Raw genomic sequence first — 16,532 nt, 5'->3', positions numbered from 1 at the left:
TTTATCCAAGATCCCTCTCTATTCCTCCCTTCCTGACTCATTCCAGGTCCCTACACATGACTACAGCTCTGACCTTTGACTTGGCACCTGACTCTGACCCCAGCTCTGGTTCCATGTGCCTGACTCTAACCATTAGACATGAACACTCACACTCCAGCCCCTATAATCTATCATCGAGGATGTCTGCATTCTAGATTAATTTTCTATGTTTTAGGAAACAAAATTAACTACACAAAACAGAAATACTGCTGATTGGACTCTCCCAAAATAGGATACTGCATTTACAATCTTTGGGTCTTTGAGAGAAAATTAAATACCCAGGGACACCAGTTACAGATAATATTGAAGGATTATGTAAAACTAATTTAAAAACTATTACTAAATTCCTCCATAGTGAAGCAATAATCTGGAATAAATTATATATCAGTTGATTAGGGCAAAGAACTGCTGTCCATATGAATCATTTATCCAGCAACTTTTTAAATTATACTTATCATCTGTAAAAATCTCTAATACCTTCTTTCTGAATTTTGACCAGAGTTATTATTTTTATGGACCTTTAAATACCTCCAGATAAATTATTAAACTCTTTCAATTTCTTTCTGAAGAATGTTAACAGGATGATCCAATTTGAAAAGATATTGTTAGGCAGCCATTTTAAATAATGGCTGCAATGTCATTCTGGAGGCTGAAGAGAAGATTGTACACCTAAAAGGACAGTGACATCTGTCATGGATCCACAGGGTCTGGTTTATGCTCCAGCAATAACTAGTCCCTTGACAGTGACCCTTTTAATGTGCCAAACCCCAAGGGTTCACACAGTTCCTCAGGAGCAGGCCCATGGCCTCCAAAACGCTGAGACTGAGCCTTCAGGCACCAGTGATCACTGTGCCTCTCTGTAGCAAATCCAGGCAAGACAGACTCTGATGGAAGGCTTGCACTGTCCATCTTCAGGGCAAAAGGCTTTCAGTGAATATTTTCAGCAACAGCAGGCAGACATTTCAAAACAAGGTAATAATGTATGAATCACTTGGCACACAGCATATAGAAATCCTTAGGTTGCAAAGAGTTGCAAAGATTAAGACATAGTCCATCCTGGCCCAGCCAGTGCAAGCTGGCTCTGGCTCTCTCCCTGATCCTCAGTCCCAGGTAACAGCTGTGTGTCTCTCCGAAGGGCAGCCCTTATTCCAGTCACTTGATACCTTTCTCCTTTCTTCTCCACCTGAGTTCATATGTTCTGCCTAACAAGGTTTCCTGCTATTAGATGTCAATTTTTCAGTCCTTGCGTGGGGTGGGGAGAGAGGTCTCATGGTCTTTCTGGAGCCTCTGTTTATCTCTGTCAGTTTCAACCAGTTCTTTCATGACCCATTCATTCCACCCCATACAGCTAGGAGACAAACATCTCATGTCTCCTACTCTGTTCCAAGTCCCTTTTGTATCCACTGGGTAACAATGCTAACTACAGAAGGAAACTGAAACACATGAAAATATTACAGAAAATGCCATTTGTCACAACATAATTTTCAGAAATTATTCACAAACAGGAGTTTTCTTAACAAAAGTACAGCAGTTCAGCAATTCAGATACTGTCTGAAAGTAAAAGAGAAGGATTTGGCGTACTTTTTAATTTAGCAGATTCTTCAAATCAGAGTTACAGTCAGTGACTGTAGAAAGACCCTTCCAAAAGTGTTTGTTTTCTATTGATTTAAAAGAAAAAATCCCTTTTCATTTAGGAGCATTTTTTACAAAGCATGCCTCACCCAAATCTAGCAGTGTTGCCTCATGGCCTGAATGCTTCAGTTTGTACTTTTAATATAAATACATTTTTCGATACAATCTATATAAACTTACATATGAATGTTCTCTCATCTAGGGTCAGTTTTTAGTACCTACCCTGAATGGAAGAAGTAAGAGTACAATTTCCCTTTAATTTATAAAATCACAGTTTTCTTTCCTAAAATTTTCCATTGTCTCTTTTCAGCACCAAAATCCCATAAAGTTTTTAAATGACTTTCTATACTTATAAATATAATTACATTTTCATGATCTTCATATTATAGCTACTTGCAACCTCTCCAGCAAATTAATATTCAGACAATTTTTTTCTCTTGCATTCCATAACTCCATTGATCTCAGGAATAAATGAGAAGAAGATCAGGACTATTATTATGACCAGTATATACTGATTACCAAGGGAAATGAGTGGAAATTTCAGGAGCATAATCCTAATATCTGAAATCATTTGAATTCCTTCAAATATAAAGTCACAATATTTAATCTTCTTTCTGAAATAAATTACACCGCAAGAAATAATTACTTTTATAGCAACATATTTTAAAAGTCAATATTTGTTTGAAAGCCAGCCAATGCTTGGCTCACATTTGCTTTGTTTGCATCTCCTATTACCAGCTCCAAACAAGAAAATAAACTGTAATTTAAAGCTGTTTCTTCCCTTGGCATTTCTCTGCTGAAATTGTCTAGCACTCTAAACATGTTGCACAGTTTAAAGTTTATGTAGAGGTAGAAAATTGTTGAGCTGCTAATATTATGCAATGGAAGATAACTTTAGAACAATAATCTTATTATTACTACCGCTTCTTTGAAGATGCAATTGTCAACCACAAATCTCTACAGCTCGATATGATTTTTTGGTAACCGTGTCAACATTTCAATTTCCTATCAATTGTGACTAACAGTAACTGATACAATATCTACTCATGTTTAAAGCTAAAGTATACATAATAATTCATCAGAAAAACAACTTAGGGCATTGTTCTCACAAAAAATATTTCAGCTATTTACCTTTCCCCCATTAAAATGTTCACTGAATCAACTCAATTAAATAAATTAGTCGAGCGAGGTGGAATGAAAAATAGGTAATATTGAAAGGATTAGGACTGTTGAGAGAGGAGATGAGTGATTGGGGACATGAAAGAACCATACAATATAATGAATTATTCAAACAAATATCTGTGAAAAATTCTGGTTTATCACTTATCATAATACAAGAACAAAAGAACATTCAGTGAAACTGAGGAGGAACCAATTTAAAATTGATAAAATAAAACACATTTTAGCCGTACATTATCGACTTGTGGAACTCACTGCCTCTAGACACTGAAGAGATCAACAGTTTCTTGAGAAACAATCAAAGATGGAAGGTGTGTCTAGATAATTCAAAATTACAATTAGTTTAGAAAGAATAAAATACCACTAAAAGCTACAAAAACATAATCTTCCATAACATAAATCAATATCTATGCGTCAGGGGTTCACTTATAGGCCAGGTTTCCACATAATTGCCCATTATGGAGCTCCCTGAACCTTCCTCAGAAGTATCTCTGACTGGTCACCTTCGGAGGAGAGAATAACAATGGAGCTCCCTGAACCTTCCTCAGAAGTATCTCTGACTGGTCACCTTCGGAGGAGAGAAGAACAACCATTTTCATCCACTATATATATTATTACTATTATTTCTTACTCAGAAATAATTACCACTCTCATTAATAATGTTGAAACTGTCCTCCTAAATTTAATGGAGCGAAAAAGTGGCTTATAAAGCAATACAGCTTAGTTTAATTTCTTCAGATGCATTAAGGAATTTTTTTTTTATTAAAAAAATATAGAACAAATTCATGAAACTCACCTGGCCAGACGCATTTGGTGTGAGAATCTGCCCCTTCCCGGCCTCTCCATTTTCCCAGGAGTGCGGAAAGTTGGGGCTGAAAACCATGAGGTCATTCTTGGCAGTGCCTTCCCCTACACACAAGTTCCGGCTCTGGCGCTGGGAATAGGACCAACTCCCCACTTCGCTCGAGCACACCACGGTGGCTTTCCCAGGCCCGCACATCACTTCCGGACCCGGGTGGCATCTCAGGCCAACGTACACGACAATCACCAGCACAAACAGCCCGGACACCGAGCAAATGGCGATCATTAAAGACACGTTCATGTCAACCAAGGGCCCTTCGATCCCGCCCCTTTGCCTCGAGTCCCATTTCACAGCCTGGGGACTCTCCACCAGGGACAGGCTGACAGTGGCTGTGGCTGACAGCGCCGGTTCCCCATGGTCCTTCACCAGGATCACGAGTCTCTGGCTGGGGCCGTCCGCCTCCTCCAAGGCCCGCGTGGTGCTGATCTCCCCGCTGTACACACCCACCCGGAAAGGCCCCGCAGCCCTGGGCTCCTGCACTTCGTAGCGAAGCCACGCGTTGTAACCGGAATCCGCATCCACCGCTCGGATCTTGCCCACCACGTGCCCTGCGCCGGCCGACAGCGGAACTAGCTCGGGCCCTGGCGAGCCGCGGCCGGAGCCAGCCGGGGACACTGCGGGCGCGTTGTCATTTTCATCCAGGACAAAGAGCTGCACAGTCACGTTCCCGCACAACGACGGGAACCCGGCGTCCCTCGCGCTCACCTGGAACTGCAGCACTTGCAGCTCCTCGTAGTCAAAGGGCTGCAGGGCATAGATGTGCCCGCTCTCCGAGTGCACCGAGATGTAGCTGGACAGGGGCTGCTCTCCCACACTTCGCTCCACCACCGAGTAGCTCACAAAGGCGTTTTCCCTCAGGTCCGGGTCCGAGGCCGACACGGTGAAGAGATGGGCCCCGGGCGGGTTGTTTTCCTTCACAAACACCGTGTAAACGGGCTGAGGGAAAGCAGGGGCGTTATCGTTCACATCCGCGATCGGCACCAAAATGCTGCTACTGGCCGAGAGAGGCGGGGCCCCTTCGTCTCTGGCTGTCACCAGGATCTTATATTCAGACACTCGCTCCCGATCCACGGCCTCCGCCAGCACCAGCGAGTGATAATTCTTAAAGGTGGAGATGAGCTGAAAGGGCAGGTTCGGGGGGATGGAGCAGGTGACTTTGCCGTTGTCTCCCGAGTCCCGGTCAGAGACGCTAATAAGAGCCACCACTGTCCCTGGGGCAGCGTCCTCCGGAACCGGCAGAGAAAGGGAAGTCACGGCCAGCTCAGGGGCGTTATCGTTCACATCTAAAACATGTAGTAAAACACTGCACTGTCCCGTCATTGGCTGGTGACCTTTATCTTGAGCTTCAACTCGAATTTCATATAACTCAACGTGCTCGTAATCTAGGTCTCCTTTCACCCTGATTTCACCGGTATCTGAATTTAGGTTAAACGCCACTCTTACAATGGGAGGCACAAAATTACCAAACGAATACGAAATATTCTTGTTAGTCCCTTCATCCAAATCGGTGGCGTTAAGTTTGATTACTAATGTCCCTTTAGCTGTATTTTCTAACACAGTTACTTCATAAACTGTCTTGTCAAATACAGGGGCGTTATCATTGGCATCCAGCACAGTGATCACCAGCTGAACTGTGCCCGTGAGCTCCGGTTTGCCCCCATCAGTGGCGGTGAGTAATAAAATATGCTCAGTGGTTTCCTCTCTATCCAGAGCTTTCTTTAACCCAAGCGCTGCTAATTTATTATGGTCATTTCTCACTTGTACATCTAAAGTAAAATATTTATTAGGGCTGAGTTTATAGGTTAGCAGAGAGTTTGTACCAATGTCTGCGTCAGAAGCGCCCTCTAGTGGGAAACGCGAACCCGGCAGTCTCGATTCTGATATGAACAGATTTAATTCATTTATTGAGAAAACAGGAGCATTGTCGTTTATATCCTGTATCTCGACTTCTACGTGAAATATCCTCAGGGGTTTGTCCACTATCACCTCCAGGTCAATGGCGCACAGGGGGCTCTGGCCGCACAGCTCTTCCCTGTCTACTCGCGAATTAACAAACAAAACGCCGTTCTGCAAATTTACCTCGAAATAGTCTCTCCTGCCGTTGGAGACCATCCGGAACATCCGAGGCACCAGCTCCGCCACCTCCAGCCCCAGGTCCTGGGCCAGGCGGCCCACAAAGGTGCCGTGTTTGGATTCCTCCGGCACGGAATAACGGACCTGGCCGCTGCCCACCTCCCAGGCCGTGTGTAACAGAACCAACCGCAGCAGCTGCCTGATTACCAGGGCGTCTCGCCGGAAAACTGCCATCGCGGACGCCGATTTCTTCGAATATACAGCCAATTCATACAAAATGTGTAAGCCTCTGGAAATTGGTATTCTAATTCCAATGCCACGATGTTTGCTGTCCTCTTGAACCCCTGATTGACTGCGTATTCAATAAAAAGAGGAGCGGTTTTGATTTTTTGCCTTACAATTTCTTCGTAGGTGGAGTGCGACATCATGTGGCTGGTTGTGTGCATTACATTTTTCCTCATACATAAAACAGCTTCTTTGCTTCACAATTGTGATCTTCCGTTTATTTCCTTTTATGCCTTTTTTCGGGGGGAGAGGGTGGAATTAAAAGGTGAATACTTGACAGATACATTGTGGGCTCTGAAAATTAAAGTGAAATTAATTTTCTTCATCACTAACGACAACAAAAGTCTACGGGGAAGGCAGGTTATATTTAGTTGTAGAAGTGACCTGACACCATATCAATGTAAACCTTTGAACATTAATCAAATCGTTAAACTGTTGTTTGTAACCAAAACACCTGCCACTTCACTGGGCAGGGATAGCAAGAGCTGATGTGACAAATGATCCTTTTGAAGATGGAAGCTGGGATTTTGGTGAGATTTTGTTGCCTAACTTTCATTTTCTTGCAATGGGATTTAGGGGGCTAACTCTCTTCTGAAAATCCCAACCTAAATTTTACACTTTAATTTAAAGTTCACCTTTGGCTGCTTTCAATCAGGTCATGAGTTTGAGGCTCACTTATACTTTCATCTCCACTCTATTGTCAACATCTCGTAATTATAACAACTGCATATACCTAGTCTCTGAGTCCAATCTGTGATAGAATGCCTTGGCTGTTTCACTGTATATATTATATCAGACTTGTTCCTGTTCCCACACGGGACGAGATAGCTGAGGAGTTTAACTAATTCAAAGTACGTATCTAACGCTGAAGGTTGTCCTGCCAATTCAGTACATAACACTTGACTGTAGCTAGCCTCATTTTCTTATAAGTGATAATATACATACAATAAAAACCAGTTACTGTGAAATTCATGTAATACTACATTCATAAAAACTTACACACATACACACACATGGTTCTACACACTGCCATATCATGCTACATTAAGGTATGGTAACATAAATAATAAATTTAAGATGTATTATTGACCCACCTACTTCCAGCTTCTGGCAATCAGAAACTTGGGACACCCAGAGCATGAGGTTACATCCTTACAACATCTTGGCTAATAGTCATTGGTGGACCTATCCTCCATAAACTTATCTAATTCTTTTAGGAACCTTGTTATAATTTTGGCCTTCACAACATCCCCTGGAAACGAATTCCACGGTTCACTGTGCCTTGTGTTTAGAAGGACTTCCTTTTGTTTGTTTTAAATCTGCTGCCTAGTAATTTCATTAGGTGAGCCCTGGTTCTTGTGTTATGTGAAGGAGTAAATAAAACTTCCTTTTTCACTTTCTCCATGCCATCCACAATTTTATAGACCTCTATCATATTCCCCCTCAGTCTCCTCTTTTCCAAGGTGACCAGTCACAGTCTTTTTAATCTCTCCTCATATGGAAGATGTTCCATACCCTTAATCATTTTTGTTGCCCTTTGCTGTATCTTCCCCAATTCTACTATATCTTTCTTGAGATGGGGTGACCAGAACTGCATGCAATATTCAAGGTGTGGGTGTACCATAGATATATATAGTGCCACTATGATATTTTCTGTCTTATTATCTATCCCTTTCCTAACGGTTCCTAGCATTCTGTTAGCTTTTTAGACTGCCACTGCACATTGAGTGGATATTTTCAGAGAACTAGCCACAATGACTCCAAGATCTCTTTCTTGAGTTTTAACAGCTACTTTAGAGCCCATCATTTTGTATGTATAGTTGGAATTATGTTTTCCAATATGCATTACTTGCACTTATCGACACTGAATTTCATCTGCCATTTTATTGCCCAGTCACCCAGTTTCCTGAGATCCCTTTCTAATTATTTGCATTCTACTCAGGGCCAGATCCGGGCACCAGCCGACCAAGCATGTGCTTGGGGTGGCACCTTGTAAGGGGCAACCAATCTTGGGGTGGCGGGGGGCGCTCGGGGTTTGTTTGTTTGTTTGTTTTTGGTTCCGCGGGGCAGCACTCAAGGGTTTTTGTTGTTGTTGTTTTTGGTTCGGCCAGGCAGCACCCAGGGGGGGTGGGCTGTTTTTGTTTCGGTGGCATGGAGTGGCACTCAGGGGGGGTGTTTCAGCAGCGCGGTGCTCGGGGGAGTGTTTTGGCGGGATGGCGCATCGCTCAGGGGGGTGTTTTGGCGGTGCAGCGCTCAGGGGGGTGTTTTGGTGGCGCAGCGCTCGGGAGAGTGTTTTGGCATCACGGCGCTCAGGGGGGTGTTTCGGCAGGGCGGTGTGGTGCGGCACTCAGGGGGCGCTGTTACGGCAGGGCAGTGCTCTTTTTTTTTTTGCTTGGGGCGGCTAGCCCTGATTCTACTTTGCACTTAACTATCTTGAGTAATTTTGTATCATCTGCAAATTTTGCCACCTCACTGTTCACTTCCTTTTCCAGATCATTTATGAATAGTTGAACAATAGGTCCCAGTGCAGACCCCTGGGGGACACCACTATTTACCTTTCTCCATTCTGAAAACTGACCATTTATTCCTACCCCTTGTTTCCTGTCTTTTAACCAGTTACTGATCCATGAGAGGTCCTTCCCTCTTATTCCACAGACTGCTTACTTTGCATAAGAGCCTTTGGCGAAGGATCTTGTCAAAGGATTTCTGACAGTCCAAGTACACTATTTCCACTGGATCACCCTTGCCCACATGGTTGTTGACTCCTCCCCCCACCAAAAGAAGCATTCTTATAGATTGATGAGGTATGATTTTCCTTTTACAAGAGCCATGTTGATTCTTCCCCCAACAAACCGGGTTAATCTATGTGCCTGATAATTCTGTTCTTTACTATAGTTTCAACCAATTTTCCTGGTACTGAAGTTAGTCTTACCATCTATAATTGCCAGGATTACCTCTGGAGCCTTTTTAACAATTGGTGTCCTCCAGTCATCTGGAACAGATGCTGATTTAAGTGATAGGTTACATACTACAATTAATAGTTCTGCAATTTCGTATTTGAGTTCCCTCAGAACTTTTGAGTGAATACCATCTGGTTCTGGTAACTTATTACTGTTTAATTTATCAATTTGTTCCAAAAACTCCTCTACTGACATCTCAGTCTGGGGCTGTTCCTCAGATTTGTCATGTAAAAAGAATGGTTCAGGTGTGTGAATGTCCCTCACATCTGCTGCAGTGAAGACTGAGTCAAGGAATTAATTTAGCTTCTCCACAATTGCCTTGTCTTCCTTGAGTGCTCCTTTAGCACCTCCATTGCCTAATGGCCCCACTAAAGTACTTCCTGCTTCTAGTTTACTTTTTAAAAAGTTTGCTTTTAGTTTTGCTCGATGCTCTTCAAATTCTTTTTTGGCCTTCCTAATTATACTTTTACACTTGACTCACCAGAGTTTTTGCTCCTTTGTATTTCCTCAGTAGGATTTAGCTTCCAATTTTTGCTGGATGTCTTTTGCCTCTAATCACTTTTTACTTTGGTGTTTATCAATGGTGGCACTTCTTTGCAGGCCCTCTCAGAGGTCCAGAGAGGCCTGGGCCACTTCCAGCTTTTGAGGCCCCTAGCCATAATAAAAATAAAAAATGACGACACATGAAAACAAAATAAGGCACCAAAAAAAAGGGTGAGACATAATTAGAATTTTTTTATTTAACAAATGCTTTTCTAGCCTTTTTCTGTGCAAATGCACTAATTATTGAGGAAAAATCTAGCTTTTGTGCAATGTCACAGTTGATATTAAGCATGGCAAGCCCATTCAAATGCTCTTGTCCCATAGTTGAATAGAGATATTTCTTTAACTGCTTCAACACATTGAAGGTACGTTCACCTGAATCCACTCATGCAGGCAAATTGACAAAAATACACAATGCAAACACCCCAGAGAGTCCAAGTTTGAGTATTTCTTGAAGCAATTCCTTCAGCTTGCAATCCAATTTAAAGTTCATGGAATATATTCATTTGAGGAAGAATGTCTCGTCACTGAGATCTTTTGAGATTTCTTTGTTGTACTGTTGCTGAAATTGTTCAGCGGCAGAAAGTAGATCTTCATTACTCAGTCTGTTGAACTGCCAAAGAAACCTAAAAAGGGTACAAATTAATTGCAGTGACTCAAATCGATGTGTAAGACCTGACTGAATAGAGTCAATGATGACAAGGAACACATTGACCCTAGAATGCTGCTCTGCATCAGATTCAGTGGGTAAGTTGCGATTGGCGGAGAACTCAGATGAAATGCCAATATTCTGTGCTACTAATTTGGACTCAGTCAGGATCGCATCCCTTTGTTCACAAATCTGTTGAATGTCATTTATAAGACTTTCAATGTTATCCCTCTCAACATCAAGTGTAGCATTGTGTGCTTCAATTACCAGATTAGTTTGGTGGATCATTGTAAGTAGCTTCATCCACAAAGATAACATCAGAATGCATTCAAATTTGGACATGTGCTTCTGAATAGACTGAAGTTCCATTCCAGCCTGTGCAGTGAGATTGAGAGATTCAAGCTCATTTAAAGCCTTCCTCGCTGAATTCAAATACTGTGCAACTGGTTGAACACCATCAATCCGTGCAGACCATCTAGTTTTGGACATCCCATGCAGTGAAACAAGAAGATATTTCTTCAGAATTTCCCACCTTTGTGGACTGCTACTAAAGAGATTGTACATTTGCTGAACAGTTCCAAAGTAAGTAATTGCCTCCTTGCATGATTCAGCACAGTCAACACTTACAAGGTTTAGTGTGTGGTTTCCACAGCTGGAGAAAATACAGTTTGAATTATGCTCAAGCAGAACTGCTTGTACACCTTTGTACTTCCCAGCCATATTAGATCCATTGCCATAGGCTTGACCAATTCAGACTTGAAAATTTAACTTAAAACCTTCTAGAATTGCTAGTACTCCATCAGCAATTTCTTTTCCCGTTTTTCTCGTGAAATTATCAAACAAAATATACCTTTCTTCAATTCATTTACACCTGAAATGTTCTAAAGTAAATATGTAGCCTATCCACACTTGAAATATTCTGCTGTAAACATGTACACAAATGCTGAATGGTACACAGATGCTGAAAAGACTTAAAATGAAGGAATACTAATTAAGAACACAAAATGAAACAGTCAGACATCCTTATCACTGAATCAAAACTCAAGCACACAAGATATAATATAATAGGCTGAACTGAAGACAAAGGGATGACATATATATAGCAAACAGAGACACGGATACAGACAGAGGGATAATGTCCAAAATTTTCAAACAAAACTCACTGTACAAGTTTGTCCTCACAAATTTTCACCTTGAATTTGGGCCTATAGACTACAAAAGCCTATGATGATGGCCAAGCTACCAAGCTATGGCTCATCTAACCAACCAGTCACCTCTTTTAGCTACCCTATGAAGATAATAATGAGGAAATCTCACACATAAATAATTCCTTAGTCAACTAGATGTAAAACTATAAAGACACTAAAATGTAACAATTCTCTACCTTTCAACAGGCACTTGATCCAGCACCAGCCACTGGTAGTGGTTGGTTTATATCATCAGCTGATCTGAGAGGACACATTCATCATGGTCTAATCTTGTGCCATCAGAACCGATATATTTTAATTAATATTTATGAACATTTTAAACTCTTTAATATGACAAAATCTATATCAGTTATCAAAAAATATGTCTTTTACCAAATCACATCTCTTATATGCTTAAATTTGCAGCTCTAAGCTGAGAGGTGTCACATTTTGTTCCAATAGGGATGCGCATAAAAACAAGTTGCAAAATTTATCAAATGCCAAAAAATTTAACAAGTGTCTAAATTTGAGGCTCCTTTTGAGCTTGAGGCCCAGAAAAAATGGCCCTCCTGGCCCACCCTCTGATTGGCCCTACTTTTTTGGTCCTCTTACTATGTTTTTTAATTTGGGGTCTATATTTAATGATCCTCTATTATGGTTTATTTAATAAGTTCCAATGCAGCTTGCAGACATTTCACTTTTATGACTGTTCCTTTTAATTTCCATTTAGCTAGCTTCTTCATTTTTGTGTAGTTCCCCTTTCTGAAGTTAAATGCTACTGTGATGAGCTTCTGTGGTGGGCATCTTTGCTGTCTTCCCTCTTCCAACACGCACACAAGGATGTTAAATTTAATTATATTATGGTTGCTGTTACTGTGCAGTTCAGCTATAGTCACCTCTTAGAGCAGATCCTGTGCTCCATTTAGGACTAAACAAGAACTACCTCTCCCCTTGTGGGTTCCAGGATTAGCTGCGCCAAGAAGAAGTCATTTATGGTATAAAGCAACTTTCGCTGGGGTCTTTATCTCACGGTCCACAATGGCCACCCAGAAAATCCATAAGCCCACAGAGTTATTCTCCGACACACAGACAGTGTAAGAGAGCGGTTCTCAACCTTTCCAGACTACTTTCAGAAGTCTGATTTGTCTTGTGTACCCCCAAGTTTCATCTAACTTAAAAATTACTTGCTTAGGAAATCAGACATAAAAATACAAAAAGGTCACAGCACACTCTTACTGAAAAAGTACTTACTTCCTCATTTTGTCTGTATGAAATTTTAGTTTGTACTGACTTCGCTAGTGCTTGTTATGTAGCCTGTTGTAAAACTAGGCAAATATCTAGATGAGTTGATGTGCCCCCTAGAAGATCTCTGCCTATCCCCAGAGGTAGAGGTACCTCAGATTGAGAACCAGTGGTGTAAGAGGCCACTTCGAAGCAGTGGGCGTTGTAATTTACATCGGAAATTGTCACTCGGAGGGTTTCCCTGCTAGATAGGGGAGGGGAGCCGCGCGACTACAGTGATGTTGTAGGCGGCCGCTTCTCTGACCAAAGCGCCTTGTCACCAAGGAGAAGGATGTTTTATCAGCAGGGGCGTCAGCTGAAACAGTACGTTCTGAAGAATGTGGCAGCTGATCTTCCCATCGTCCCCGGAGTCCTGGCCCATGACACTGAGCAGACCGACCATCGTCCCGGCTGGAGTGCCTTTCCCGATAGAAAGAGAATTTACCGTCACTGCTGGGACATTGTCATTGCCATTCACAACCTTTACAAGAACTGTGCAATGCTAACTGACTTCCCTCCCGCGCCTGCATTCCCAATTGTCCACAATTCACTTCACCTTTCACCCCTAACTCCCCGTTATCAGGATCGATAGAAAACATTTTCTGAACGTTGACTGTAGTGTTGCTGCCAAAAATGTCCTTCCATTTCCTCCTAAATCGGTAGCATTCAGTCAATAACCGGGATGCCTTTGTCCACATTCTCCACTAGGCAGACATTGTAGATGTTTTCATCAAATGCAGGGCAGTTACTGATAGAATCCCGCACTATGATACTCATATGGAGGGTGCCAGATCTTTGGGGAGCCCCGTTGTATTTAGCTGCTGCTGTTAGATTCTGAGTCGATCCTTTTTCTCTGTACAATGGCTCTTCCAGTATTAAAATTGGCACTGTATTACGTTCGCCACGATTCTCTACTTTCAAAGCAAAGTGTGAACTTGCCCTAATCTCATATGTGGCCAAAGAATCAGTACCGATATCAGGATCTTGAGCCCTACTATAGGAAATACACTGCCCACTAAAACAGATTCAGCCACGTGGGGAAATCATCCAGGATTTCTAGTTCCACATACTACATTGCAAGATTTTCAACCACAATCTCAAATTTCAGCACACAACTTACTGTCTGCCCACGCAGCTCTGCTCTGTCCATTCTCACAGTGACGATCAGGGCGCCATTCTGCATTTTCATCTCCACAAATTTTCTCTTTTCCTGACACAGTCCGCAGCCTGAGAGTTGGCGGGTTTCTGATATGCAGTCCCAGATCCTCGGCCATATTCCCTATAAAAGGCACCAGGCTAGAGCTTCAGAAACTGAGTAACGACCCTCTCCAGCGACAGACACACAGAACCAGAATGAAGTAAATAGGGCTCTGAAATACCAGCCCTGAGTCCGACATCTTAGTTTGCTTCTGTTCTTCATAGTAACCGCTTCAGAAAGGCTTGGCAATAAGATCGTTTCTTGTCTCTGCCTGCCTCTCTATGGTTCACTATATTGTGCAATAAAATAAAGAAATAATTAAAATATACAAATACATTCCTTTGAAAATATCTTTGTTTTACCTTTGTCTGTTTACTCGTGTGGTGAGCTTTGTCTTTAGTGATTTGCCTTGCTGACTGCATTGTGAAAGAGAAAAATCATCAGCTATCCTTGTCCGTAACTGTAGACAACAGCGACATCTTGAGTCTAAACCAAAAATTGCTCTAAATGAATCGCAACATCAAACCCTCTATTAAGAAAATGCTTCATAAAACGTGCAATAGCTGTAATATTTCTGCTTTTATGTACTCCTATAATACTGAAGTTTTGTATAAAAATCCTAAAATATATAATTTTATATAATATGTAAATATGGAAAACGTCATTACGCCCAGAATAAAGTCCGGCCTGTGGTTTCATTGAGCAGAATGTTTGCTCCTGTCTTGGGAGAGGCATCTTTACCCCAAAAAAGGTAACTGGATTTTATAGCAGCCACTATGCTTAAGGAACTGTGCTCACAATCTTGTTTCCTGTTAAAATGGACCAAGCAACCCCGCACGCAAGTGAACAGTCCCTGGAGGTATGCCCCTACATCTCATGAATTCCTTTTGACTATTTATGAAAGGCACCATCTGATAGCATCTGCTGAGGCGGAATTTGAAAGGAGATCCACAGTTCTGAAGTTGGGTAGACATCTATAAATATGTTCATCCAGCCCCGTCTTAGAAAGTTATTTTATATTGTATAGCTCCGTGTATGTTGTTATTTATTCATTCTGATACATGGATATAAAGACAATTAAACTAACCCATAAAATAGTATAATGTTATCCTCTTTAACTAGAAATATGATCTACCTGATAAGGGAAAAACAAGAATAAAATTAATGGTTAACATTAATTTCACTGAAACCCGTGTGTATTTACAGTTGATTTGGAAAACACTTAATTCATTAGGGTCTTGTTCTGAATATTATTTGGATACAAACTGGATATTACAATTTTAGTAATTAGATAAAAGCATATTATCAGAACAGAAGCATTGAAAGTGTAGATCAAATCAAACATCCCTTCCATAGGAAACGCTCCGAAATTTGAAGTGGAAGATAAATGTGGGAATGTCATAAAAGCCACAAACCCATATTTTCTACTGATTCTTTTGCACTTATAGGATGTTGTTATAGGATCAGGTTCCGTAATTTAAAAACCAAGGAAAAATATAGGTCTTGCCACAGTTATAATATGTCCTCTTACTACAGAGTCCAGTTTCTTTTAATACATATCCTTTGTCTCCATATCTGTTGCTAATAACGCATCTCATATACTTTGGCAAACAGGCTGATAAATAAACTATTTAAAGTTAGATATCCATAATTATGATTTAATTGTTAGTCGTCGACATTGGGAGTTTGTCTCATTACACATTAGTCATCGTATGTGGAGAAATTAGAAAAATAGCATAAAACCATTATTATATGTTTATTAAATGTTTGCCTACACTGAAAGTACCTAGTTATCTACAAAAGGTTAAACTTCATTCCATCTTTGTTAAGAAACTAACATATCTTACAAACCAAAAGGAGAAAGCAAAGCTTTTTACTCAAAACACCTGACTGAACAAAACGTCTCATTCGTAATCGGAAGCTTCCTGAATTCGGGCTGTCATGCACAGAACACAGTCAAGGAGAGAAAGTTAAAAAACCTGAGACCTGGATAACCTTGCTGTCTCTGGGAAGCAGAGTTCCAGCCTCTGACAGTGGAAGCCACAGCGCATCTCAGCTGTCCTTACAGAGCTAAAGAAAGGCGCCGCTCTTAAATAATAATTGGGTTCCCTTCCAGGCTATGGCTGGCATTAAAATGTATTTTGAATTGCATCCAAAAGTGGTAGCCAGTGAATGGAGTTCATGTGCAAATACCATCCCACCTCACTCAGAAGATGAGTAGTTGAACTCTGCAGGGAAAAAAATCCAGAGCCTCAGCAAGGGAAGCTCAAGGAGCATGAACGACAATAATCTCGATGATAAGCCCATGGGTAAATGGGGTGAGGTCCATATCTGAGCGAGAAAAATCACCATCTTCTGCTCAACCGGACAGGAGAGAAAAGCGCTGCGGTCCACCAGACTCCTCGGGTTTTGTCATACCTGGAACCATATGAGAGAAGGGCGGCACTGCTGCCTTCGATTGCAGATGCATGCAAAATCCCTTCAGTTTCCTTACATGATTTCATCAACCCACCACTATCATTTCCATCTCGGAAATTTAACACAACACGGAAACAGCATTATCCTGCTTCAATGAGAAGATAAGGTAAAGCTACGAGAGGCAAAGCCATACCTGATGGCTATGCAACGCATGATTTGTCACAAT

The 16,532-nt window shown here is 41.5% G+C and overlaps 2 protein-coding genes across 3 annotated transcripts in view; both read right to left on the bottom strand.

Moving 5' to 3' along the window:
* Positions 1 to 6,202, bottom strand: part of LOC128841801 (protocadherin alpha-C2-like) — a 323,141-nt gene extending 316,939 nt beyond the window's left edge. Inside the window, exons 1-2 of one of the 2 annotated variants that reach the window (XM_054037233.1) lie at positions 3,647 to 6,202; positions 3,232 to 3,418 (exon numbers count right to left, since the gene is read on the bottom strand). In XM_054037233.1, coding sequence (XP_053893208.1) covers positions 3,395 to 3,418; positions 3,647 to 6,019 — 2,397 coding nt within the window. In that variant the 5' untranslated portion in view covers positions 6,020 to 6,202 and the 3' untranslated portion in view covers positions 3,232 to 3,394. Of the gene's footprint in view, positions 1 to 3,231; positions 3,419 to 3,646 lie in introns of those variants that run through there. The other variant, XM_054037229.1, reaches the window with a different exon arrangement.
* A 3,588-nt stretch (positions 6,203 to 9,790) lies between these two features.
* Positions 9,791 to 14,142, bottom strand: LOC128841815 (uncharacterized). The gene is made up of 2 exons (XM_054037252.1): positions 13,811 to 14,142; positions 9,791 to 13,110 (listed from the first exon to the last, which is right to left on the bottom strand). Exon 2 carries the CDS (start codon positions 10,940 to 10,942, stop codon positions 10,076 to 10,078), a length of 867 nt encoding a protein of 288 aa, XP_053893227.1. The 5' UTR covers positions 10,943 to 13,110; positions 13,811 to 14,142; the 3' UTR covers positions 9,791 to 10,075.
* Between the last annotated feature and the right edge of the window lie 2,390 nt (positions 14,143 to 16,532).

This window comes from Malaclemys terrapin, chromosome 8 (assembly GCF_027887155.1).
Source record: "Malaclemys terrapin pileata isolate rMalTer1 chromosome 8, rMalTer1.hap1, whole genome shotgun sequence".
NCBI classification, from domain to species: Eukaryota; Metazoa; Chordata; order Testudines; family Emydidae; genus Malaclemys; species Malaclemys terrapin.
Note: the sequence above shows the minus strand (reverse complement) of the source record. Positions and strands in the feature narration are given on the sequence as shown.

What these genes read in the sequence shown, in the direction of transcription:
- LOC128841815 (XM_054037252.1), bottom strand. Translation starts at nt 10,942, where the DNA reads ATGGCTGGGAAGTACAAAGGTGTACAAGCAGTTCTGCTTGAGCATAAT.